General features: G+C 40.0%; 3 protein-coding genes across 4 annotated transcripts; 2 read left to right on the forward strand and 1 right to left on the reverse strand.

Moving 5' to 3' along the window:
* Positions 1-166: 166 nt before the first annotated feature.
* Positions 167-10,225, forward strand: ACTL6A (actin like 6A). Of its 2 annotated transcripts, XM_074878554.1 has the most exons (14): positions 168-358; positions 1,311-1,387; positions 1,580-1,754; positions 2,110-2,210; positions 3,513-3,610; positions 4,312-4,406; positions 4,643-4,749; positions 4,835-4,924; positions 5,108-5,169; positions 5,493-5,607; positions 5,965-6,045; positions 7,016-7,111; positions 8,223-8,309; positions 8,911-10,225. In XM_074878554.1, the coding sequence occupies exons 1-14, from the start codon at positions 334-336 to the stop codon at positions 8,989-8,991; spliced, it is 1,290 nt and encodes a 429-aa protein (XP_074734655.1). In that variant the 5' UTR covers positions 168-333; the 3' UTR covers positions 8,992-10,225. The 2 variants fall into 2 exon arrangements, with proteins under 2 accessions (XP_074734656.1, XP_074734655.1); XM_074878555.1 differs by lacking the exon at positions 1,311-1,387 and having other exon boundaries at positions 167-358.
* A 1,229-nt stretch (positions 10,226-11,454) lies between these two features.
* On the reverse strand, positions 11,455-18,412 carry MRPL47 (mitochondrial ribosomal protein L47). The gene is made up of 7 exons (XM_074878556.1): positions 18,290-18,412; positions 16,750-16,895; positions 16,114-16,174; positions 15,489-15,585; positions 13,722-13,852; positions 12,208-12,303; positions 11,455-11,767 (listed from the first exon to the last, which is right to left on the reverse strand). Exons 1-7 carry the CDS (start codon positions 18,388-18,390, stop codon positions 11,650-11,652), a joined length of 750 nt encoding a protein of 249 aa, XP_074734657.1. The 5' UTR covers positions 18,391-18,412; the 3' UTR covers positions 11,455-11,649.
* Positions 18,413-18,515: 103 nt separating this feature from the next.
* NDUFB5 (NADH:ubiquinone oxidoreductase subunit B5) lies at positions 18,516-23,731 on the forward strand. The gene is made up of 6 exons (XM_074878557.1): positions 18,516-18,668; positions 19,413-19,501; positions 20,423-20,489; positions 21,263-21,324; positions 22,519-22,625; positions 23,498-23,731. The coding sequence occupies exons 1-6, from the start codon at positions 18,554-18,556 to the stop codon at positions 23,616-23,618; spliced, it is 561 nt and encodes a 186-aa protein (XP_074734658.1). The 5' UTR covers positions 18,516-18,553; the 3' UTR covers positions 23,619-23,731.
* Positions 23,732-25,840: the final 2,109 nt, after the last annotated feature.

A 25,840-nucleotide genomic window follows, 5' to 3' on the forward strand; every position in this document is an offset into this window, starting at 1 on the left:
CCTCACACCACCGCTCCCGCACGCTGCACCTACGCTTGCTGGCTCGTCCGCCCTCCCTCTCCTTCCTGCCTCAGGATTGGCTGTCCGCGGTATGGCCCCGCCTCCCGCCGGTCGCGATTGGCCTTTGCGCGCGAGCGGCGGTTCGGCGGGGTGCCGCGCGGTGGGCGGGCGAGCGGCAGCGGCGCTGCTATTGGCGGGAAGACGGCGGCCTGCATGTTAGGCTGAGTCGCCGGCGGAGCAGAGGGGCCGAAGGTGCTATTGTTGCCGGATCGCCGAGCAGAGGAGCCGGCGGATACCGGGGCCGGGCAGCGCGGCGCGGGCCCAGCGGCAGCCATGAGTGGCGGCGTGTATGGCGGAGGTGAGTCCGGCGCCGCCTCGCTTGCCCGTCCTCCCCTCCCCCGCCCCGTGACCGTTGAGCCCAGCGCTGTCCCGTGAGGCGGCGCGTGCGAGTCTCCTCCGGGCGCTTCCCGCCTCCTCGCCGCTCCCTCAGGCCCCGAGCGCGGCGCGCCGCGGCCCGGCGCTCCCACAGCCCCGTGGCAGAGCCGGAGCCTTCCAGGTCCCCCCGTTTCTTCGGCGCGGGGTGGCAGCATGCGTGAGGGAGAGGAGGCGGCTGCAGGCCTTGTTTATGCCCCTCCCGGCGTCGCTTCGCTGAGATGCTTCCCCCGGACACCGGCCAAGCCGTGGCCTTGGGCTGAATTAACGCTGCTTGGGTGCAGGGTGGCCTGAGAAGACTCCGCGCTTTGGAAACTGGGGTGTAGTTTCTTCCCAGAGCACTTCTGCACAGCCTTCCGTGAGGACTAAAGTCCAGGTGTTTTGTTTCAGACTTCGGTTTTCTTGAGGGTGTGCAGAGCACCTCAGTGAGGATCGGGGCCCGCAGGGATGAGGGCGCTTCGTGGTGTGACAGCCTTCACTTACAGAATAGGTGTTTTCAGGCCTGCCTTTCTAATTCTGATCGCTCCCGGGAGGTTTGGGCTCACTTGGATTTTCGTGACCGTTAATTAAAAATTAGCACTTTTTGAAAGCTTTGTCTTGTTGTCTATTTAGATGCAACTGTGTTCTCCCTGTTCTGTTAAAATTTCCCTTTTACTTATGCCGAAGGAAGGTGTTACAATGTCCCACGTAAAGCTTATTTGCAGTCTAGTTCTGCAGTAACCGGAGTTCTGAATAGAGAAGTTTCTCCCTGCCTTGAAAAGGATGCCTTGACTTGCTTTGCTTCTTTCGCAAGTAAAACAGATAGTGGGTAGGGAAAGGTCAGGGTTGTCTTAGAGTGTCATAACCATTCACTGCCTCTTTATTAACAATCTTTTCAGATGAAGTTGGGGCTCTTGTTTTTGACATTGGCTCGTATACAGTGAGAGCAGGCTATGCAGGAGAGGACTGTCCAAAGGTGAGAATCTGTATGACTCGATGGAAGTGCAGCATGAATTTATGCCTTGGGCCTTGTTTGTTAGTTACAAGTTTTCAGAATATACTGGTTTTTGTTCTGAATGTATTGTATAAGAAAAGCTCTGAATTTATGAACAAAAAAACACCCAAACCATTAATAATTCTCATATACTGCTTACTTTTTGCCTTACAGGTTGATTTTCCAACAGCCATTGGTGTGGTACTAGAAAGGGACAATGGCAGCACTCTGATGGAGATTGATGGTGACAAAGGCAAACAGGGGGGCCCGACTTACTACATAGACACCAACGCCCTCAGAGTTCCCAGGGAAAATATGGAGGCCATTTCACCTTTAAAAAATGGAATGAGTATGGCGCCTTTTTCTACCTGTTTTTAAAATAGCATCGCTAGGCTGCAAAAAGTAATAGCTTTTATGTAAACAGAGGCTATGTATGGCAACAGAAGCCACAAGAACAAAAAATTTATAAATTGCATGAAGTATAGTTGGTTTACAGTGTTAGTGGACTTTCAGCATAATTCTTGAAATGTTATGATCATGATGATTACAGAGGAAGAGAATTCTGCAGAGGAGGTGTATGTCTGCTGAGGATAGCTTTTGACTAAAGCGCTCTACACAAAAAAAGCATTGGAAAACTTTAACGTATTTATGAAATGGAACAAAACTTAGAAGTAACTAATCTGCTCGCTTCAATGTTGTTTCAGTTGAAGACTGGGATAGTTTTCAGGCAATTTTGGATCACACTTATAAGATGCATATTAAATCTGAAGCAAGTTTGCATCCTGTCCTTATGTCCGAAGCACCAGTGAGTAAAAGCAGCTTTGCATTTTGATAAGTCTTAACTGTGTCTTCTTGTTGACTCTACAAACATTGGTTGTGGACAAGTCTGACACTGGCTTGTAGGTTATGAGTGTTAAAACTTAGCTACAGAAATAACAATTCTAAAATACTTTGCCAGGTTCTAGAAAGTAATCTGTTTAAGAAAAAGTCTAAAAAAGAAAACAATTTGAAATAGTTTGCATGAGTTGTATTAGAAAGTATTTACAATGTGCTATTGTTTTTCACTTTTCAAAAAGAAGTCAAAATTAAAAAAAAAAATCTCACTTTACTGCCTAGAATAAAAACAAAGATGTTTGGATGTCTTATTGTGTATTAAGTTACACTTAATAAAATGCCATTGAAAATCTGTCACTTCATTCAGCCTTACAATTAATATTACGTGACAGAGGATAATGTTTATAATGCAGAAGTTTTCTTTTTTTCTCACTTCATTTCTGTAAATGGCCCTGTAAGGTAAGTGAAGTGGGTGAATACAAATTGCTGGGAAAATACATGGACAAGGTTTCTGTCATTTAATAATGCCCGGCATTTGAAGGGCAGACCTTAAAGTTAGAATAGAAAAGGTAGATATGCCATACAAAAGTTATGCCATTCTTTAAAAAAATCTCACGAAAAGGATTTTATTTTTCATTATTCTCTTGTGTTGAATTGTAGCTTGTGGAGTATGGATAAATTCGCAATGGTTGTTTCATGTTTGATGGCTCAGTGTGTGTCTGAATAGAGGTTCCCATTAACATTCTCCTTGCAGAACTAATCTTACTTTAATGTATTGGCTCAGAAAAAACATTTTCAGTAATGTGTAGAATATTTGATACATATCCTGGCTTAATTGCAATTACAGTAGGACTGTAGGAAGATACCTTGGAAACAGGAAAATCTGGGTTTATTTTTCTTTTAACTAGGCAAGTTATTTCTTGTATCTTTCCCCTTGTAAAATGGGCATGTTACTTGTTGTAGAGTTCTCTGAGAGACTGATACTGGAAGAGCTGTAGAAATACAAAGAAATCTCTATTGTAACAGTAAAAGTGTATATCACTTTTCATTCTGTGTGATAGATGAGCGTTAGTGTATTGTAGTAGAATTGGAAGTTTCTAAAGAAGTAAATTACTAGAAATCTATCTCTACAGAACTTTTATATGATTTTAAACTGTGGCTATAATAATTCTAACTACTTCTTTATTATGTCAGTGTTCTTAGTGTGCTCTAATGATAAACATATCTTTCTTTTGGTCACTTATTTGTGACTTGGTTTATTTTTTTCTTCTAGTGGAATACTAGAGCAAAGCGTGAAAAACTGACTGAATTGATGTTTGAACACTACAACATCCCTGCTTTTTTCTTGTGTAAAACCGCTGTTCTAACAGCGTATCCTTTGGAATGTTTCACTGCCTTTCCCCACACCCAGGAAATTACAGTAAACTTATTCCAGGCAATTCCTAATACAACAGCATGTCTAACTTTTCTTCTTTCAAATTAATTTTTTAGGAGGAAGTAAAAAAAACTCCATTTCTGAAGCTTAGAGCTCAGTTTTGAAGTTCTCCCGATCTGACTGTTTTCCTTGGAGATGATGGTTTGTTTTTTTTGGGGAGGTGGTGGGGGTGTTTTTTTTCTGTTTTTATTTTTTTTTCCCATTGTGTATCATGGGTAAGAATATTACAGACCTGAAATGGTGTTGTCCAGGCTACTAGGTAGAGTAATTAGAGCTTGAAGTTACCATAGCCTTAAGATGAATATTTGTAATGATTTTAAACTAATAACATGTTTTCAATTTCAGAGTCTAAATGAGTTGGATGTACTGAGAGCTTGCTGCATAGTATTGACGTGAAGTCCCACCTTTCTACATCCAAAGCTCAAGTTAGTTCACAGATAGAAGTGAAATGCTGTTCTCTCTATGAGGTTGTGCGCTTCATGGAAAGACAATACGTGCTGGGAAACCGCAAATCCTTTTGTAGAGCCAAGGAATAGAACATCTGTGTCCTCATTCCTAGCTATGCTCTAATTGTATGGCAACGTTTTTTTTTTTCTAAAGTGAAAATTACAGTGTTTTCCTTAATCATTTTGGCTAGTTTTGCTAATGGGAGATCTACAGGTCTCATTTTGGATAGTGGAGCAACACACACCACTGCTATTCCAGTGCATGATGGATATGTACTTCAGCAAGGTAAAAATTTTCATGGGTAAGAGCATTGTAGTATCAAGGTCAAGTTAGCTTGCTTTCTGCTTTCTCAGTTTTGTTATTGTTTCTAAATCTGTGTATCCCCTTAAATATAGAAAAAAAAAAACAACCCACTAACAGCATTCACTGACAAATAGTTTGTTGGGAGACTTTATTTGTGATTTCAGTGTTTTCCAGGTTGGTGGGTTTTTTTTGGTTTTGGTTCTCTTTTTGTCTTCTAGGTATTGTAAAATCGCCACTTGCAGGAGACTTTATTACTATGCAGTGCCGAGAATTGTTTCAGGAAATGAACATAGAGATAATTCCTCCATACATGATTGCTTCAAAGGTGGGAAAATAACTTTATTTAGTAAGTATTTGTTTGGGGAGAGGCTTAAATGGTTAACCAATGGTTGTGTTTCCTACAATCTCAGGAAGCAGTTCGTGAGGGGTCACCAGCAAATTGGAAGCGAAAAGAGAAGTTACCCCAGGTCACTAGGTCTTGGCACAACTACATGTGTAATGTAAGTAGGTAATTTCCTGCACTCTCAAACTCCCCTAGGCGTCCCATAAAGTTTTTTTTGCAAGTATATCAGGTTTTCCTCTTGAAGAACTAGAAAAATCTTTAAAAAGTCAGTATCAGTTCTATAAATTCTGTAAGTTTGAAGACTGAAATTCTTATAACCATATTATTCTTAATTCCATAGTGTGTCATTCAGGACTTCCAAGCTTCTGTCCTCCAAGTATCAGATTCAACCTATGATGAACAGTACGTCACTGTTTTCCTTCTTGTAAAATTAATTATCAGTTGTGCATGGGATGCTTAGCCTGCTCATTGTTGTTGACTGGTTTTATTACAGAAGTTTTTTAGATAAAAACTGTTTATTTCTGAAAGTAGAAATACAGTGTACATCCAGGTGACAGGTTTTTTTATTTACTATTCCAAGATGCATGAGATCATAATAATTGTTATCAAAAGTGCAAGTCATACCAATCACAATATTCCCATTGAAACCCTAGTTTATAATGCCACTTAGATAAGATCCTGTTCACACAGCACTTTAATATGTCCCTTTCTGACTGATGCTCCAGGGTAGCAGCACAAATGCCAACAGTTCATTACGAGTTCCCCAACGGCTATAACTGTGACTTTGGTGCTGAGCGTCTAAAAATTCCTGAGGGATTGTTTGACCCTTCTAATGTAAAGGTAAAACAACTATGATATGTGGTAATTGGAAGGCTTTAAATGCCTAGATTATCATGTCTGCCTTCTGTATGATGTTCTTAATTTCATGATTTGTATGTGTGTATTTACACTGTGTGGTTCTTTCATGTGTGGTAGAATTTGCCTGTGTTGTATTAGTGTTGGGGAAATGAAGAGTGAAATGTAGTTCAAAATGGGTGGTGATGAGCTGAATGGGAAAATCGGAATTTTTTTTTTTTCTTTCCCTAAAAATTGCTTAGCTCCCTCTCTAGTAATACTTGTCAATTCAGCTCATTTGGGGCTTTTATATGCCTTGCTCTTTTGAAGCGATGATGTGTAGATTACTAATTTTAATTCTAGGGTTTATCTGGTAACACGATGTTGGGTGTGAGCCACGTTGTCACAACAAGCGTTGGAATGTGTGATATAGACATCAGGCCGGTAAGTGTTAGTCAGACACGTATTATTTTAAGGCACAGATATTTTTGTGCTGATATATTTTTTTTGGGGACTAGAACACTGTTGATGAAGAAATGTGGATTTCCTAGGATAATCATAAACACACTAGAATAATTCTCCAAATATTACATATTTGTATATAGGAATATGTAGAGTTACTCTCTGTGTTACACAAGGCTAAATCTGGATTTTTTTCCTTTTACTCAGTATTTCTACTTATATTTCAACAGCTAGAGTCCAGATTTTGTGGCTAGCACTGCATAATGTGCATTGGATTGGCTTCAGATAAGCATTTCATGTTTGTAACTTTCTTTTTTTTTGTTTTATCTTCAGATTTTTGGGTGTGGCAGATAAACATAATCATATAGAACTTTTGTAGAGAGTGGAAGGAAGAAAAGAGGTTTTAAGGGAAAACTTTCTTTTTAAAATTATGTTCTAACTTTCTCAGGTGTCAATTTGAAAATATTCTAGGTTTGATACAGACTACATGGGGGTTGTTTCAAAAATGTTTCCTCTGAACAGGCATGTTGGGTGGTCTTAGAAGGCCAGGCCATGGTTTATGTTCACCAACTGCAGCATTAGTGAGATTGAAAACTGTTGCAGTGCTGTGGGGTTTTCCTTTGTGGTTGGAACATCCAACTGTAAGAAAATGAACAGTTCGGATAAGGGAGATATCTGTAGGTGTAGGGTTCTCTATAGTAGAAAATGCTCTGTGAAATCACTTAGAATCATTATTGACATAGCTTCTGTCTTCCTTGTATAGTTTAGTATTAAGCTGTCATGAAATATTTTTCAAGTGATTAAAAAATTAATTGGATTGGAAGAGGTAATATTGTTGGCATGAAGTGATGTCTTACTGCTGTTGATTATATGTACTTGTGTGCCATTCCTCTCTTCTGTGAAACAGTTGTTTTGAGTTGTTAATATTGTAGGTTGCTTATTCTCTTTTTAGGGCCTCTATGGCAGCGTGATTGTTGCAGGAGGAAACACTCTGATACAGAGTTTCACAGACAGATTGAACAGAGAGCTGTCTCAGAAAACTCCACCGGTAAAGCAACTCTTTAAATGACTGCATTGAGTTATCATTTTGCTCTTCTGCCACATAAATACACAAACATGTATCGTAGCTTTGACTTTGTCAGGAACCCAACAGCTCAAGAGATTTCTGTGAGGTAAGAAATCTCCTTCTTTAAAGAAAAGAAAGAGGTCTTGGAAAGTTCTTAAATGAAATGAATTCCAGCAGAGATTATAACTGCTTTCTGAATATTTTACTTCTCCGTTCCTGCTTTCAGATTGTGATTCTAAGTTCTGTAATTGTCCCTAAGCAACAGTAGCTATTTCCCTTGATGGCTTCTCTTCTTAAGTGTTGCTGACTAATTTGAGGCACATTCAGTTATTCTGGCTAAAGTCTTGTCACTTTGTCATGGGAATTTTTCTTCCTGGATTCTACAGACAACTCCTGGATTCTACAGACAACTCAACCTACTCATAGATAAAACCTGGTGATCTAACGTACTTTTTTCTTTAAAATAATTTGTTGTCAAACAAAGTATTAAAACCTTACACCTGTGTTCTTGAGAGCACATGCAGCTTATGATATTTCTGGAATATTCATATTCAATTAAAAAAGTGCTACTTGTAGCAACTCTGCAATCATAAATGTTACGAGAAACTGAGAAAGGTAGTTACTCGCTGCTTCTTATAAGAGCTGAGGAGGAACCCATTGAAATGCAAAGATTTTATTGCTACAAGGCATTTGAAAACAAAAGGAATGAACAGGTCCAAAAAGGCCTAGATGAATTAAGTTCAGCAACGTTAGATATTTTAGTCCCAGTGCACATTTTAAGTAGCCCAGTGTTAGAGATGACAATATATACCATGAGTATTATTGCTCTCTACTTGCCCTATTTCTAGCCTTAAACATGTGGAGCTGCTCCCTGTTGGGAGACAAGATAAAAGCCACACATGTTCTGTTCCATGATGACTGTTCTTGAATTCCAAGTGCAGGGCAGATGAGCATTATTGGAAGTTTAAGAAAATCGACCTTTTCCACCTGCATGTTGGTGTATACACCAAGTTCTTTGTGCTGTCCTTTTGTCCCTAAAGGTCATCAGCCTACACTTTGATTGTTCTTTCATTTTGCCTCCCTTTCAATTCAGAGCATGCGCCTGAAGTTGATAGCGAACAACACAACAGTGGAGCGGAGGTTCAGCTCGTGGATTGGTGGTTCAATTTTGGCTTCTTTGGTTAGTAAACCTGTGTTGCTATGCTAAGCAGCACTGTCCACCCGAAAATCTAATTCTGCATAAGGGCATTGCAGAGTTTGTGCCGCTGTAGGAATCGTGATCTTGTCTATCCTTGTGGTAAGGTGAAGAGAATCTATTTAAAAAATGAGACCTGAGGGTTTCCAATTAAAAAATAACTTGCCACATACTCCCATTTTTAATGGCAAGGTGCAGACTTGAAATAAGACATCTAGAAATGATGTGTATAGTACACCATGAAAGTAGCAAAGCTGTTTCTGCATCATATTCCTGAGTTGAATTCTACAAGTTACTGTGTACTGAAATGGTTTGTGGGGATTAAAGTAGAGGTATGGGAAAGGGAGACCGAAATCAGCTTTCAGTACTGCAACTTCCAGTCTTTAGTTTAATCGCTAGCAATATAAAACTCAAAGGAAAAGATGCTTAAGCAGGTCAAGTCCTCTTACCTCATTTAATGTAAAGACTTGCTTGTTTTCCCTCCTAGGAAAAGATAATTATGTTTCACTTAACCTTCATTTGTTTTCTGATTATTTTTTTATTGTGTGTTTTGTTGGTGTGGTTTGTTTTTTTTTTTTTTTTGTAGGGTACTTTTCAACAGATGTGGATTTCTAAACAAGAATACGAAGAAGGAGGGAAACAGTGTGTAGAAAGAAAATGTCCTTAAACCTCTTACTGTGAAAACTGCTGCCTGCTCAGTGCTCCTTCTGTTTTATAGCTTTAGCATACTCAGGAATGGGATGGACTCTTTTTGTAGAAAGTTTATATTGGATTTTTTGCATAATTCAAGTTCCATTTTAACAAACCTTAGAAATGTTGAGAGACCTAATAGGTACTATCATAGAAAAAGGATGTTTACATCCCTCGTAAAGCAATAATTCATGTAACAAGCATTTTATAATTTTGTATAAATATCTATTTTCTCTAGTATCTTTTCCTGGGAACAGCTTTACAGGTTAGCTAGTAGATAGAGGCCTAACCTTGCAAATGCCCATGCAAATTTATTAAAAACCTCTTGTCTACTTTCACATATTAGTCTTCCTTGCTGGTACTTTGGCCTTAAATTGCTCTTACTTGTCTCTGAAAAAATAAAATTTTTTTTTTATATTTGAGCAACTTTGTGAGTACTTGCAGAGAAAGTTACTGTTCTGTTTTACAGATGGAAAGTTTGTAATCTACTATAGGTGACTCCATTCACTGTAAACTTTTACTGTCTCATGAAAGTGTTACATTCCATGTGGTGAATGTTACGTTAAGCACTGGTTTGCTAATTTTCTATTATGGAGCAATTTCATTTCAGTAAACAATCAGTGCTTTCCACCTGATTTCTGAGAATGTATGTAATGCCTTTGTGATGTAGGTGAGAAGCAAAACTTGTTCAAGCCAGGGAAGTTAAAGCAAAAGAATTGTCTCTAAGACGAGGAGAACGGTCATAGAAGACCTCAGGCTGTGGTTGACATCTTGGCAGGGAGCTGTAACTCCGAGGAGCAGTCACTGCTTGTTTATTGCTGGTATAACTCCCTCCGCTGACTCAGAGCAGGGTCAGTAAGTGCCTGCGTTTTGCATGGGGAGTGTGCACTCAGGGGCAGAGGAAGTAGGATGATTTTTTTTTTTTTTTCTTGAGCAGGAACTGGCTGTCAGGATGCAGCTCTATGTTGCTGTTAAACTTATTTTAATTTAAAACCGTGTGATGTTCTGTATTGGGACACAATGGAGTTTTGCTCCTGATCTTAAAAGCTGTGGAAAACCAAATAGCATTTAACTGATTTTAAAAAAAAATAATGTAAACAGTACTGCTACATTTTTCGTATCCTAAAAGATCTTGTGGGTAAATAATGATGAGGCCTCTAGTTGAAAACAGTTTCACATTACCTCCAAACAATAAAGTAATTTATCAAAACAGCCTGCTTTTGTCTTATCATGATAACCATTAGCTGCTCTTGAGACCAAGTTGCCTGATGCATGTTTCCGAAGCTCTCGGCAAACTGTATTCCTCTCACAAAATAAGGCAACAGCTACAGTAGCTGATACATCACCCACTCAGGTTGTCATACTGGAAGAAAAAAGGCTAGTTTGCATTCAGGTAGAATGTGGAATGTCACCTGAACTTGTCTCTTAGCACGCCACAATGAGTAACGCTGCATAAAGTTACTGTGGCATCAGTGACTGGACAGCTTGGAGCTAGAAGTGAAGATGTAAAGTAGGCTTTTTTGGGGTTTTCTTCATGAATTGATGATTCTGCCTTTTAAGCTTTCCTTCTGAGGCACGTGCTTAGGTTTTGACTTTTACAGTCAGAATTACTGCCATTGTACTATATCTGTGGATGTTCTAGCACCATATGGAGAACAAAACACTTTCTGGGGCTTTCTCACCCCTGTAAAGAGTTTCTGTTTAAGAAGGGGGTATTTTGTGTGATGCAGAGGAGTAACTAAAGGTCAGGATGATGGAGATGGTAGATATGTCTGTCTCCTACAGTTTTGATTCCCCTGGAGTTTCCAGTGTCTTAATCAGATTATACCGCATAGCACCCTTGCTTCCTCAAAAACTAGTGTTTGACTTCATTCTAAATTTCTACACAACCTCATGTAAAGGTTAAAAGCTTTCATGAAGTAGGTGTTTACCATCTGAGAACAGCAGCAGTACCCTTCTGCTTCAGTTTCATAAAAGACTATTACCAGTCTTCCTTCAAACATTTTGCACACTGCAAAAAACATTGCGCAAATGTTTCAATTTGTCATAGGCATCTAGAAATCTAGGTATAAAAACTACACTGTTAAAAGTTCACAGGCTAAATATTTCATACTTTCTAACAAGCCAGACTTAAGGCAGGAAAAAAGTTCCTTGTAGCAGACTGAAGAGCATATTTTTCCATTCTTTATGCAGAAAGCACATGTAATTTAAGTGACACACCTGTAACTGGGATGATCAGGGAACAAAGACTAGTATGTGAGTTTCAGAGGCTCTCAGGTTTCTGACTGGTTTTAATGCATATTTGTTAAACTAAACCAGGTAAATATTATCCTTACACTATGCTTTCAGCAGGCAGTCAGTCGGTGCTTTTCACTGTTAACACCATAGCTGGTTAATATGTAATTTTTCAAATGTTTTTAAAAAATACTGTTAGGATTAATTTGAGTTACACATCAAAGCTACTTTTTAATTCCAGACCACAAGTTTAATTTAGGTCAAATGTGGGATTAAAAAAAGAAAAAAAAAAATGGAGACTCTCAGGAATGCTCAGTCGAGTTGTTTGCTGGTTTCAGAACTTGTTTCGTGTTCCAGACAAAGATAATCAACCAACTGTTTGCAGTGCTCTCCCAGCATGTTACCGGCTCTGAGATTTTACAGCAAGGTGAGGGAACTTCCTTTCCAAGAGCTTCTGCTTCTTCCTCTCTAGATTTTGCCTTCTCGCCCTTTTACGTAAAAATTTTTCACGTCTGAGCCTGAAATAAAGAAGTCAGTGTGGTCAATTTCCAGATAGCTTGTAACAACCTTAGTGAGCTCACCCACCCAATCAAGTAGAGGCTCCCAGTGATTAAACTTCAGTATTAATTTGCTTTTGATAAAAAAGCCTGCAAAGCCAATTATTTTTTTCTTCTGCTTTTGAATTCTACAGAAATTCAACCTCTGGCAAGATCTTAGGTAGTCTGCATGTAAAGTTACTTTTACAGTGCAACTTCATAGGTAACCAAGTCTCCTAATAACTTCAGATCGAAACAGCAAAAACAAACAGAACAAGCCGTAATTTTAAAAAACCTTATTTTCAGTCTGCTAGCTGTAAAAACAACAAAATTACTACTATTTTTTTCTGTGCAAAGGGGAATAAGGAGGACTGAGGAACAGATCAGAAAATAACTTACTATGTCAAAACAAATGTTTTTACCTGATGAAGCGATCCACATGAGGTAAGTAATAGAATTTCCTCTTTTTGTATTTTTTGTTCAAGTACCATGGTATTGGCCATTCCTTATATGTGTACCTGTTAAAGACAGATAAAAATGATTACAGAAAGTACACTTTTTGTCTTCATTCCTGGATTCTACCAGTTACACCTGGTTACAGTACAGTGATAAAGTGGTCTGACCAGAGATCACAGAGGTTGTACGTGGGTATATACCTTCTGTTGCTGGTTTGGTTTGTAACTACATCTCATGTAGTTCAGCGTCTTTCTGTGGAGTGGTCTTACTTTAAAAACAGATGTTTGAAGAGAGGGCCCAGTACAGACAGTGATTCTTTGCATTTATATTTCAAAGTTACTCCTTCATAAGAAAACTTTGAAAAGCTGATGTGAACAAACCATGAAGAGAGTTTTGTTTCTACTACCATTTTCTTTGAAATGCCAGTGTTGGAGTGTCACGTCAAGTGCAAGTCTGCCTGAACATAAGTCTTTCCCTCTAAACATAGGCTCTATTATTTCTGTTTGGGGTTTCTCTTGCATATGGGCTGCACAGATGGCTTGTGCAGCCTCACCTACAGACTCCAGTGCATCCAGATTGTGTCAGACCTACTACTATGTGCATTGCAGAGTTCCTTTTCATGTTGTCTGCCCCTTCCCTCTGCTTTAACTGGGGACTGCACTTCCAACTATATGGGCAAAACCCTTCTCTGCAGACAGCGTTTCCAAGCAGAAAGATCTACAGAAGCCTTATCCCTAGAGATGTAAATGTAGTGGTTAGTGCATTTAGTACTCTATTTATATTTCATGGGTAAGCAACAAATGGATAACAACTGAAAATTCACCATTATTACAATGTGTGACCTTCTGTTATCTACACTATTACTGCAGAGCTGATTAGTGTAATTAGTGCTTCCAATGCCAATATGATGAGGGTAAAATACTGGTTAATGAAACAGCAGGTCCCACCAGATCCTTCAGCATCATCACCTGAAGTTACAGATTATTGAAAGTATCTGGACAATAAATAATTCTAAAGGTAGATGCTCCTAAGTTAAATATCTGCCAAGACTCTTAGGAAATTCCAACAGATGTTTATGTGGTCTCATGCAATACTTTGGGTGGCTGTCCCCCAATATGGGGATTTTGCATTATAACTATGTAAGTCCAGAAGGTTCAACTTGAACAGTATTCCCCAGTTCATTCCTGAGTTACAGAATAGCTATAGTAACACATCCTCTGAGTACAGGAATCATATTAGTTACACGGAACTAATTTTGTTATAATTAACAGTAGAGTTTACCATTGAATTATTTAGTAACAATTATAACCACATTAAAAAAACCCCACCCAAACTCAAGAGGCACCTGAATGCTGACCAGAAAACATGTTTCCTTCTATACAGAATATGCATCCTTTTTTGATTAGATAAGGATTTTCTGGTAAAGAGACATACCACAAGAAAAATTCACACGTATGAAAAAAAGTTCTCTTTTCCATACCAGTAGGTGCGTCCTAAGAAGTCATGTCTCCACTCGCCAGGTACTGGTTTTTCATGGCCGGTTTGTAAAAGTCTCAAAGCAATTTCCCTTTCTCTGACAACTAAGTCTATATTTTTCATAGACTTTTCTACCTGGAAATAGGAAATAGTTTCAGGATGGGCCAACAAAACATAACACTGACAATTTAAAAGATCTCAAATTAAGATCTAAGGCAAAACTTAAAGGAAAAGCAAAAGTAAAACACACTAGGAAATCATGAGTAATCTCACAGGTATGGACTGAGTGAAACAGCTGAATTAGCCCTGTGTACTAGAACAGTAAAGAATGGGTGCTCTAAAAACCAAACTTAGAAGCAGAACAGATATGAAATAACTGACGGTCTGATATTTCATTAAAGACTAGCTGGCTAATACATAAAGTCAGATCTAATGCTGAAGCATAGAAAGCAAATAGAAGATATGCTCTATGTATTTCTGTCCAACGGTTTGTACTGGCTGTTTGTTATCCTAGTTTTCACTTTGGAGTCTGGTCACAGCTCAGTAATGCCTGTTGGCTGATTAGAAAGCTGCCTTGACTCAACTACAACACTTGAGATGAAGGTTTTTAATTAGGTCTGTCTCATAATATTACTCATAACATACGCATTACATATGGCAACATGTTAAACACTCTGTGAAGCTGCTAGAGCTAATTTTAATATGCAATTGTTGTATTTTGTCTCAGTGCAATCACAGTATTTAACTGGTCCTTGACTTTTACTTTTCTTGGGCTTCAGCCAAAACCAAACAGGCAATTAGTAAGATTTGACTTTTGAAGTGTTGGGGCCACTTACTTAAGTTCCCTCCCAAAACAAGTTCTACTGTGATTGTAATGGCTGGATATGGATGCGTAAATTGGACTAAGAAGGAAATACTGTTCAGAATGGGAATCACAAAATACAGTTGAGAAACCATATTAGGATAAATTAGAACAAGATATACTAGGAGATCCAGAGGACAGTCTTATATTGGATCTTCCCTAATTTATAACTACAGTGATGAAATGACAAGAGTAGGAGACCAAATAAATCCATGTCTGACACAAAAGAGATCATAATGCAGATGCAGATATATGTGATGGCAAATAATAGTTAATTATTAACCATACAAAGAAACTCAGCTTAACAATGTAAAGGTCAAGACTTTTCCCAAATTAATTTGGATAAATAGAGGGATATCTGAGAATCTCTCTCATGTTAAACAGCTAGATTATTTAACTGGCCAATGAAAGTGTAGATTTTAATCTGAGAGACATAAGCATAGAGATGGCAGTTGATTTATAAGTAAATGAAGTTTTCAATGGTAAAGATACTGAGGAAAGAATTTAATAAATTAGTGGCAGAATTGCAATAATGCAAAAGGAGGGAATGACAAAAGTGAGAACAACAAAGAGCCAAAGGGCAGCACAAGTTTGGAGAAGACAATGTCAGGGAAGTAGCTAAAACAAGTTTGTGGAGAGTAAAGATAGAGATAATGTTGCAGTTTTACCAGGAAGTTTCTAGAAATTCTCTAGTGCAGTTTCAGGGCATGAAGATGGCAAAATATTTCTTAACACTGTATAACAGGTGGAAAGGCCTTTTTCCCACTATGTTGCTTGAGGACAGTGTTTGTGCTTATACTAAAATCAGGGAAATAATTTTAAAAATGGTCTTTAACAAGTTTACAAACACTTCACCTTTCACTCAGCAGTTTTACTTAGTTGTATTTTTAGTTAGTATGAAAAAGTTACCTTTTCTAATCGTTCTGGACTTGGCATAGGCCTGACTTGTCGTTTCGATTCTTGCTCTAAAGTTAAAAGCATGTTTTTTTCCTTCAGTAGGACATACCTAGATCAGAAAGCATAGTACTTCAAAAATAATTTCTGGATGCATTAGAAATTATTCACTCACTACCCTGCTGTACAGAGCACAGTTGTTCAACCTATAATCCCATATCCTATACCTGCTAGCTTCATATAAAGAAGCAAAAAGATACTGACCAACTGGAGAAAGCCCAGTAGAGGTGGGGAAAGTACTAGTTTATCCCTGGCACAGGTTGTCTAGAGCAGTGATACAATCTCCAGCCCCATCAGAGGTCACTTACTTAACAACCAAGTCCATCAAGGCTCAAACTCAGCCTCTCCACACCAAACCTGAACCCTCTGTACTGGACACAACTATCACACAAGCACCTGCACTACAGCTTTCATATTCTGGGAAGTATCAGAACTTGGGCTGTTCCAAGCCCAAAGCAGGCTTACGCATGCAGAGCTGTATGGCAGACTAAATTTACTGGCTAATAAGTTCACCAGCCACATTTAAATAAAACACGCAGGGCTGCTTTGAAAGAAGAGAAGCCACTTCACTAAAACTTACCAAAGTTTGTGCAGGTCTTCACTACTCTTGCCCCTTAACTGCTTTATATTCCATGCATCCCCTGTAAAAAACAAAAACAAACAAACAAAAACTTTAATAGAACAAAGTTCTCTTACTCTGAAAAAAAAAAAGTGCTTCTATTAGCAGGCTCAGCTCATTCAACAGAACAAGGATCACTTTTTTAAAAAAATACTACCTCTTGGAAAGCTATCCTTGTGGATATTCAGCTTTGCTTTGAATATACAAATATATTAAAAAGGCAACAGCATGTACTGTTTATTTGTGTTTGTAAAAGGCTGGGAACAGGGAAAGCTGTAAGATGAATCTTACATTGAAATGTTTTTCTTCCATGGTACTGTATATTTCATCAAAGAACATATCTTCTGTGATACACTCAAGAGCAAAGCAGAGAATTTACATCAAAATATTTTGCTGCATAATAGCTACTCGCTTTCATAAACACAGAAAAAATAAAATTAACAGGCAAAAAATGTGCAAGTATATGTATGTACATACATATATTTAAAAAGTTTTACATAGCTATGAATACTTACTATCATGCAAAAGAATAGGTCAGATTTCAGTTGAGCACAAGTGGCTCAAAGATCACTACCAGAAATGCTAAATATAACTCACCAGACTTTACTGTTTTTTCTCCCCAGTTTCCTGGATCATCAAAAAACTCCTCCAGACCTTTCCGGGACAAAGTAGTGTGCAGAAGCTTTAACTGATGAAGGGGCTCAACTTTTGCTAGGTTCTTGTGGAATAGGTTCAGCGTCAATCTGCATAAAAATTAAAGGGAGAAATATATATGATAGGAAAAATAATATTCAGCTAAATGAGGATGTTTCTTTAATTCATAAAGGGCCAGGTCCCACAGACAGATGAATACCACAGTCTAGGGGGAAGGGGCACAGGTTCAGTTCCTTCATAAAAATGTAATCTCAGTGTTGTTTTCTACCTCTTGTCTCATCTAATTATAATTTATTTATACTCAGAGATAAACAACAATTTGAAAATAAAAAGAAAGAAGAAGTTTGAGCTACACTGTACAAAAATACATCCTCCTATGCTGACTTTAACTAAATGTCAAAAGCAGTAAACACACAGTATAAGCACAAAAAGACCCAGGCTGGAATCATAGACTGGTTTGGGTTGGAAGGGACCTTCAAGATCACCCAGTCCCAATCCCCCTGCCATGGGCAGGGACACCTTCCACTAGACCAGGTTGCCCAAAGCCCCATCCAACCTGGGCTTGAACCCTTCCAGGGAGGGGGCAGCCACAGCTTCTCTGGGCAACCTGTGCCAGGGCCTGACCACCCTCACAGGGAAGAATTTCTTCCTTATGTCTAATCTAAATCTCTCAGTTTAAAACCATTATCCCTCATCCTATCCCTACACCCCCTGATAAAGAGCCCCTCCCCAGCTTTCCTGTAGTCCCCTTTAAGTACTGGAAGGCTGCTCTAAGGTCTCCCTGGAGCCTTCTCTTCTCCAGGCTGAACAACACCAACTCTCTCAGCCTGTCCTCACAGGGGAGGTGCTCCAGCCCCCTGATCATCTTTGTGGCCTCCTCTGGACCCACTCCAGCAGGTCCATGTCCTTCTGATGTTGGTGCCCCCAGAGCTGGACACAGCACTGCAGGGGGGGTCTCAGGAGAGCGGAGCAGAGGGGGAGAATCCCCTCCCTCAACCTGCTGGTCATACTTTTCTTGATGCAGCCCAGGACACGGCTGGCTTTCTGGACTGTGAGTGCACATTGCTGGCTCGTAGTTTTCCATCCACTAACACCCCCAACTCCTTCTCCACAGGGGTGCTCTCAATTCACTCATCATCCAGCCTGTGTTTGTGCTTGGGATTGACCCGACCCATGTGCAGGACCTTGCACTTGGTCGTGTTGTTTCATCAGGTTTGTACAGAAAGCATAACGACTGCAAAACTGGGCAACGCTTCATACTACGCTTACACAACGCCCTACAATATAAGCCCCTCTGCACCCCTCAGCCGAGGTTTCAGAAGCCAGGACACCCGCACAGCCTGCCTCCTCCCGCCAGCGCCGAACGCGAAGGCCGCGAAAGGCGACTCTCCTTCCTCCCGGGAACCGCGCTACGGCCCGCAACACGCCGCATTCCCGCCCCAACCGACTCCTGAGCCTCAGTCTCCCCCGCCCCCGTGCCTACCCAGGGAGGCCAACAGCCACCGAGCCCGGCCGCGCTCCTGACAGCCGCAGCACTCCCGTGAAGCGCCGGCACAGAGCGGCCATCGCCACGGCGGCCGCCATGACCCCCACCGCCCTTCCCACAATGCCTAGCGCCGCGGACGGCGTCCGCGAGGTCGCCGGAAGGAGAGTGAAGACTTTGCCCTTTTTCAAGATGGCGGCTGTCTAGCTTCACCCTGCCGCGGAGAGTGGCGCCACCGGCCCCGCCCCCGTGCCAGTTCCAGCTATGGCAGCCATGAGCCTGCTGCTCCGGGCAGCGGCTCTCTGGGGAGCTCGGCGGGCGGCGAGCGATACTCGCCTCTCCTGGCTCGCCGGGGTCGCCCGCCTCCCCGGCACCGTCGGTAGGGCCTGGGCGGCGGGAATGAGGAGGGGGGCCTGCCGGGGGCGAGGTGACCTTGGGGAACGGAGGAGAGGTGCTCTCCTGAGGGAGAAGGGCGCGGGAGGCCGCGGGGCCGCCGCCTCAGGGAGGTTCGCCCGCCGCGGGCGGTGCCGGGCGGAGGTCGCGTCTCGGCGGCACCGCGGGCCGGGGGCCTCCGTCTCGGCTCCCCGGGTGAGGGCGGGCGCTGGAATCGGGCCCTTCCCCGCTGCCATGGCGCTGGGGCAGGAACACGGAGCCGGGCGGCGGTGGTTTTCCTTGGCTGGGCAGGGGTAGGAAATGCGTTCAACATGCAGGAAAACCCCTCGGAGGGTGGAACGTGTATCTGCGTTCGTCTGAGAAATCACAGTTCTTGGGTAGAATATGGGTCAAAATTGGCAGGAGGCCAAACTTCCCAACACACTGACTGTGAATTTACTTGGCCCTATATAATGACATTCAGTGATTATTATTATTATTTTTTTTTGTTGGGACTTACAGGTAGAAATAGATCTATGTCTAAAGTTAGAAGAAAAGTAGGTTCATTCTAGCAAAATAGGAAATTAGTTCAGGTAGGCTTTTAGGAACATTGATATCTTCTGGAAAACCAGCTTGTAACTACTCAGCTACTACTGTACACTTTCTTTTTTTTTTCACAAGTATTGTTGACCTTATCCTGGCACAATTACCAAAGGGAGAAAAAAACATAATACTTTGGTTCAATTTTCAGCTCCTGTACGACATAGCAGCAGCGATGGGAAGAGAATGTTTATTATCAAGGCAACAAGTTTTTATGATACTCGATTTCTGAACTTGTTGGTGAGTTAAAAGCAAATTTATTACATTCAGCATAACACATCCCTTGCAAAGGGTGTAAGCGTGTCTAAAATACAATTTTCTATATTGTTTATATGACATCTGAAATATTGGTGGCACTATTCACATAAATGAGAATTTTCTGTCCTTGTCCTAAATAATTTTTTGTGTCTATGTTGTAAAATCAGGGCCAGATGAAGTAAAAAGATTGGCTAAATGGCAAAGATGGTGGTAGGTACTTAAATTAATGCTGTAGTAGCATTCTTAAATTATGTGTATTATTATATGCATAACCTACAAATGCTTTCTGGATCCTTCTTTTTAAAAATGTATTAGGTTACTCTTCTGCAGGGTTTGCCTTCAGTTTCCTAAACCACTAATACCAGAGATGAGACTTAGGAAGCCTGACCTGAGTTCGACCCCCAAAAAGCTAGGTTTTGGATAAAGCTTATTATGACAGGTAACAGCCAACTTGATACAACTCCCTTCGTGTGATCAGGCTACCTTTATCTGTCTTCCCCAGTTCCCCAAGCCAGCAGTGGTTGTATTGGTGTTGGATTATATTGCATTGGTGTTAGCGCCTTGTTACAGTTAAATGCGGAAGCCGGTCACCGCAAGATGCTGAGACAGCATTCAGGGAGAGCACTACTGTCTGCTTCTACACAGACTGACCTCCCTGGGAGACTGAAAGCTGAACTAAATAGGCTCATGGACTGACACCGCATTGCTGTTTCTATATTCTAGTTTGTTAATTAACTCATTTTAAGCAGCAATATGTCTTTACATACAACATCCCTATCTAGCCTGTGAATGCAAATCTAAGAATTATTGGCTGTTACATCACTTTCAGACTGACCTCATCTAAATTTTGTCAGTCTTCTGAGTTTCCCATACTGTTTCTTTTTCTTTTTATCCCCTATACAGAGATTCTATATATTTCTGACGGCAATACCAGCGGCTCTATTCATAACATATGTCAATATCTTCATTGGTGAGTGCTCTGTCATGACTAAGCTCAGTACACAGTCAAAATTATTAAATGGAAACTAAGCATGCTGGACAGAAAAGAGATCTTTTAAGGCTTGCTCTTTGGAGGACCATGGAATTAGGCCTAACAGTTACGGTAATATTATACAAGTACATAGAAGATGTTTCTAGTAATTTTATTTATCTGTAGTTGTTGCTTTTTTTTAAAGCTTTCCACATTTTTAAAAATGGAAAAATTCCATCTTTTGACAGTCTTTCAAACATCAGTGAGGCTTAGTGAACAGTTCTTCTGTATTCACATGAGGAGCCCATATTACCTTGTTTTACATACTTCTTTAAGAAGGCTACATACACTGTAACTCATTTTGATCTAGCAAAAAAGCCAAACCTCTGCTTGACAATACATATTTTAAATCTACTACTGTAATAATATGGAATTAATTTAAAAGAGAAATTAGGAAAAATCCGTGCTTTCAGCTCATATACTTTAAAGGGCATTTCTGTGGACCTCATCTTAGTTATTTCTTCTGCATAGCTGCTAATTTCGCCCTTTTGTTGTGTGTCTTAAAGTCTGTGAGCTAGATACATGCCGTGTGAAGTGTCTGGGAAAATTGCAAGTCTGATTCTTCTGAATAGAGCTCAGCTTGAGGGATTAAGTACTCTTCATGTGAAATAATGGTCTTTTCCTAATGTGAAAGGCAGAATATAAGGTACTTTAAAAAAAAGCAACAAACCCCAAACTTGAATTAAATGTTCCTCCCCTCCTTTCTTTGTCAGGTGAAGCTGAACTTGCAGAGATTCCCGAAGGTTATACTCCGGACTACTGGGAATACTACAAAGTGAGTGTAGCATGTAAAAGGGTGGCATGTTATGGGCAGCTTTCCTCTGGATGATACTTTTGAGAGCAAAATGTGTGGAGTATGATAATGAGGATGGCCATATCCCAGCCATTGGGTGTTGTCAGTGTAGTAGAACTCGAATTGTGCAATTACGATTTTGGTAAACTTGCTTTTTCAGCTTTATGGGACATGCGTGTTGCTGTAGGAAATCTTTTTATTGTCACAAGTAGATGCAAACGATCTGTAAATGTATGCAAGTCAACTGCTGAAGCTATATGCCAAAAATTCTTTTATAATATTCCTAAATAGTAAGAACAGTCTTATGTTGCCCAGAAGCTGTGGCTGCCCCCCTCCCTGGAAGGGTTCAAGGCCAGGTTGGGCGGGGCTTGGAGCAACCTGGTCTGGTGGAAGGTGTCCCTGCCCATGGCAGGGGGGTTGGGACTGGATGATCTTGGGTCCCTTCCAACCCAAACCATTCTCTGATTCTCTTTATTCTTAGCATGCTGTTTTTGTCTTTGTTTCTTGCTTTGGAACAACAGTATTTTAAGATACTGGAGTTTAAAGTGACATTACTTTGGTTTGTTCTCTAGCGTTGTTTCAAAGTCCCAACATCACACATGCTTTTGTATCTAGAACTGAAGATTTTTGTAGTCAGAAACTGAAGCTTATGCTTTTTTCATTTCATTCTATTTTCTTAAAATTACTGCCTGGCTTCTTGCTGCAAGCACTTTTGTGTTTTTGATAGGAAATAGTTGAATTCAGCAATACTATTGACTGTTTCAACTCACTTAGACTTTTGTTCCTAGTGAAATGACCTCTATGTGGAAGCAAAACTTTAAAATGTTACTGATTATGGTAAGAGGTTTGGAGTCCATTTCTGTGATTACAGTGGCAGTTTAAGGAACTTTACTTCAACAGAAAATAAATCACGTCTTCTGTCAACTTTTAATTTTGCTACAGAATAGTCATTTGCGGTTATCTTGCCGTTAAAAATGGCAAAAGAAATAGAGCTTTTTAGGGTTCTGATCTTAGAAATAGTTGAGCGTGTTTTTAACTTTTCTATTATGGTTTGAATAGCAACACCCATAGTGTTGATGACCTATTTTCAGGACTGGGAACATGCAAAATGATTTAGTTATGATGACAGTTCTGCTTGGAAATTGCATGAATAACCTCTGCTTTTACATTTGCCAGCACCCTATAAGTCGCTGGATAGCTCGTTACTTACTTGACCCCCCTGAAAAGGAGTATGAGAAAGAGATGGCTTTGCTTGATGTTGAAGCGAAGAAAACTCAACTGAGGTATGTTATATAGTTGAGGGTTCTAAAATACTGATGCATACTGTAGTTGACTCTCTTATTTTGCTTAACATACTGAGTTGGGTGCTGACATAACGTGGTTATTCATGTATCACTTGACCCCAAGTGCTTGCTGCACTGGCTGGTGGCAAAGTGGAAGTTAGGGTACCTGCAGTCCCTGCCTTCTCAGTACTAAGATTGCCAGGACTGGAATGATCCAAGGGCAGTCTTGTAAAACAACAGTTTCTCTTCAAAACAGTTCACGTTTATAAAGGCATAACTCTGTCTTCCTGAGTCAGGAAATGGACAGCTCTTTTTGCCTCTACTAATGCTCACAGCTTAATTGAGTAGCTAAATGACCGTTCACAGGACTGATCAAGTTCCTTGTTGCCGTTGAAAATGTTGTGGGCAGCAACGACATTGTTGTATTGACTTTATTCTGTACTCAGAGTAAACTGTGGCAGCAGAAGAAAATCTGAGTTCCACAAACTGCTGCTATTGGGACGAAGAGAGCATAGCTCCTTCTACCATCACATTTACTTCTGATTTTCTTGCTCCTATTCATTTTTAGTTGAAAGCTGTATTAAAGCTGCCTAGCTCCTTACTAGGCAAGAACCTGTGACAGAACTGCAAGTATTTTTATTACACTTGTGAGATGACTTGCTCAAAAAAATTGAAATAGAAGGATGTAATAGCTTGTTTTAGTCGAATCCTTTATATTTGGGTATTACCTGTGTTTCAGTAGCATTTATAAACCACAGATGCTAAACTCGTTGCTGTTGTCAGTAATGCCCTGATGTTAAACATCAATGTATGTATGATCAAAACCAATAAACTTCATGTTGAATGTGTCTGTTGCTCTTTTTTTTTTTAAGGCTGATGCAGTTGGAGGCACGCAGACTGATGAGACAGAGGGGAGATGGACCCTGGTATCATTATGAAACACCTGATAAAAATCTTGTTGACAATTCTGTGAAATCCACACCTGACAATTAAACAATTTAAAGACAGTATGCATGGTCTTAAATGCATACAGACAAATTGTAACTGAGCTATGTAATATACATCCTGCTGTTCACTGATGGAAATTAATAAAAATAAACAATGTTTGTGTTGATTCCAATAATTTGAAAGAAACTGTGTGGCAGTTCAGCTCATAGAGCTGTTAAAGTTGTTAATCAGGGAAAATGCCTTATGTCAGTTGCCAACAATTACTCCTTTTCTCCAGAACATCAATGCAGAATGGGCTTTGTGACCTGATATGTGAAACAAGTTGGTAATATTGGTCTTCATTGTGTGATTTCTAGTATTGAAAGTTTTAAATTAAAGGTACAGGAAACTGTAAGGCTTTTTTCTTTCACAATGCCTTGTGTCAAATACTTTGTGGAAGATGAACTAAGTGAGAAAAATACCTTCAGATCTTTGGAATATGAGGATGATATCTGCCATTTTGGACAAATTCTTTCTCATTACTTGTAGTCAAACTCATCTTTCACTATTTTTCCCAACTTGCATATTGTTCAACATCTATCATTTTCTCTGCATTATCTCTAAAGTTTCTCTCTTTAGATACCTGTTAATAGTCTTCATCCCTGATAGTGTCAGCCATGCTGCTCTTCCTTTATTAGTTTTGTCAACAGTTTAAAACTTTTTTCTTCTTGTGTATGCATATTTATGCTTGTCTGCTCTTTCATTTTCTCCAGTCTCACCTCCTATATAGTCTGTGTCTGTAAGACTTCTTAAACAGACTCAAAAAACCAAAAAAAACCCAAATGAAAATAACTCAAAGATGACCGTGTGCATCCTTCTGAACTGGACAATTCTCTGCATACATCATGCAAAAAGTATCTCTGCAGTATCTTTCTCCGTTGCTCTGGGGGGTTTTGTTTGGTTGTTTTTTTAATGGTTTGTTTTTAAATGAGGTTTAAAAGCATAAAAGGTACTTTTGCTATGATACATCCTTCCTATTCTAGATGGTAATAGATCTAAGATGGAGCTACATACTCTTCACTGATGAAAGCAGTCAGTGCTCAGTAATGTTAGTACTTCAGAAAGCTCAGTGAGGGGTACCTACCATTGTCACATAATTTTCAAGGTTTATGTATCCAGTGACATGGGAATCACATGCCATGTAGTTGTGGGGAGGATAGTCTTTAAAATTAACAAGGGTTTGGTTTTATTACCTTTATGTGTTTTCAGAAGGCAGAATTAAGACAAGTGCTTGCCTAGACCTACGACTTACCTACACTGTCAGATGTAGGAGTAGAAAGCAAAGGAAAGGCTCTTAAACATTACAAAGTGAGTGGTGCATATAAATTCACGTTTCAGTGATTTTTAGGGGATTTTATAAGCCTAAGTCTTTTGTGTACTCTTGAAAATACCCCCATAGGCTAAAGTCTATGCTCCATCGTGTAAAATTTCTCATGAGAAGGAAGAACCTCAGTGAACAAACACTAAACTAAGTATTTCCCCAGTAACTGCTGTATATCTAACATTTTTGGTAATAAATTCAAGTTACTGATACTGTTAGAGTTTTCTACTTCCTGTAATAGGTTGAGTAAGACAAACAAGGGAAAAATTGGAAACTGCTTATTGGAGGTTGTTATGAGAAGCTTGCTAGATGACTGAAGAGCAAGGATCAAGCCAGGGAGAATGGTATAGGTTAACATGAGGAAATGGGGTTTCCGGGTCATCTTATCACTGCTAGGTGAACAGATACCATCTTCTGCTGTGTGATTACACAACTTTTAGTACATAAAAATGTAAGTCTTGACAGCAAAATCTCAAGATGAAAACTTCAAACTTTATACTCCCAATGCATTTAGTGTAGAGAGGTCACATAAGCGATTTTGGAGATGAAAAGGGTAAACCTTTCTGGTAACCTTTAGGATAACTCAAAGGCTTCTTTTCCAGGGTGAACTGGAATTAAAAAAGCAAAGCAAAAGAGTTTATACAAAAACTCAAGCAGAAATGTCCCATGCAACCATTATTAACCAAGAACAAATTAAGAAATACATAAGGTGAATAAGGCAAGTTGCATCTGAGGACACCCACACACATACCTGCCATGCATTTTCAGAGCTGTACAGCTGTTTTTCTACTCTACTTTTGACAACTACGTAGGGAATGTCGAGGGTACTCTATCTAACGGATAACTGCCACTAGAGGGATGTGTTTCCTCAGGTTCTGCCGGCCGTGGTACTCCTCTGGTTTTAAAT

Source organism: Strix uralensis, chromosome 9, assembly GCF_047716275.1.
Source record: "Strix uralensis isolate ZFMK-TIS-50842 chromosome 9, bStrUra1, whole genome shotgun sequence".
NCBI lineage: Eukaryota > Metazoa > Chordata > Aves > Strigiformes > Strigidae > Strix > Strix uralensis.

Bases quoted from the DNA above. Each gene is read 5' to 3' on its own strand.
- NDUFB5 (XM_074878557.1), top strand. From the start codon at position 18,554: ATGGCAGCCATGAGCCTGCTGCTCCGGGCAGCGGCTCTCTGGGGAGCT. The intron at 18,669-19,412 runs GTAGGGCCTGGG...TTCAATTTTCAG, and splicing joins CCGCCTCCCCGGCACCGTCG to CTCCTGTACGACATAGCAGC. The intron at 22,626-23,497 runs GTATGTTATATA...TTTTTTTTTAAG, and splicing joins GCGAAGAAAACTCAACTGAG to GCTGATGCAGTTGGAGGCAC.
- ACTL6A (XM_074878554.1), top strand. From the start codon at position 334: ATGAGTGGCGGCGTGTATGGCGGAG. The intron at 1,388-1,579 runs GTGAGAATCTGT...TTTGCCTTACAG, and splicing joins CAGGAGAGGACTGTCCAAAG to GTTGATTTTCCAACAGCCAT. The intron at 6,046-7,015 runs GTAAGTGTTAGT...TTCTCTTTTTAG, and splicing joins GTGATATAGACATCAGGCCG to GGCCTCTATGGCAGCGTGAT.
- MRPL47 (XM_074878556.1), bottom strand. From the start codon at position 18,390: ATGGCGGCCGCCGTGGCGATGGCCGCTCTGTGCCGGCGCTTCACGGGA. The intron at 16,896-18,289 runs GTAGGCACGGGG...ATTTTTATGCAG, and splicing joins GTGGCTGTTGGCCTCCCTGG to ATTGACGCTGAACCTATTCC. The intron at 11,768-12,207 runs GTAAAAACATTT...TCTTTATTTCAG, and splicing joins CATGTGGATCGCTTCATCAG to GCTCAGACGTGAAAAATTTT.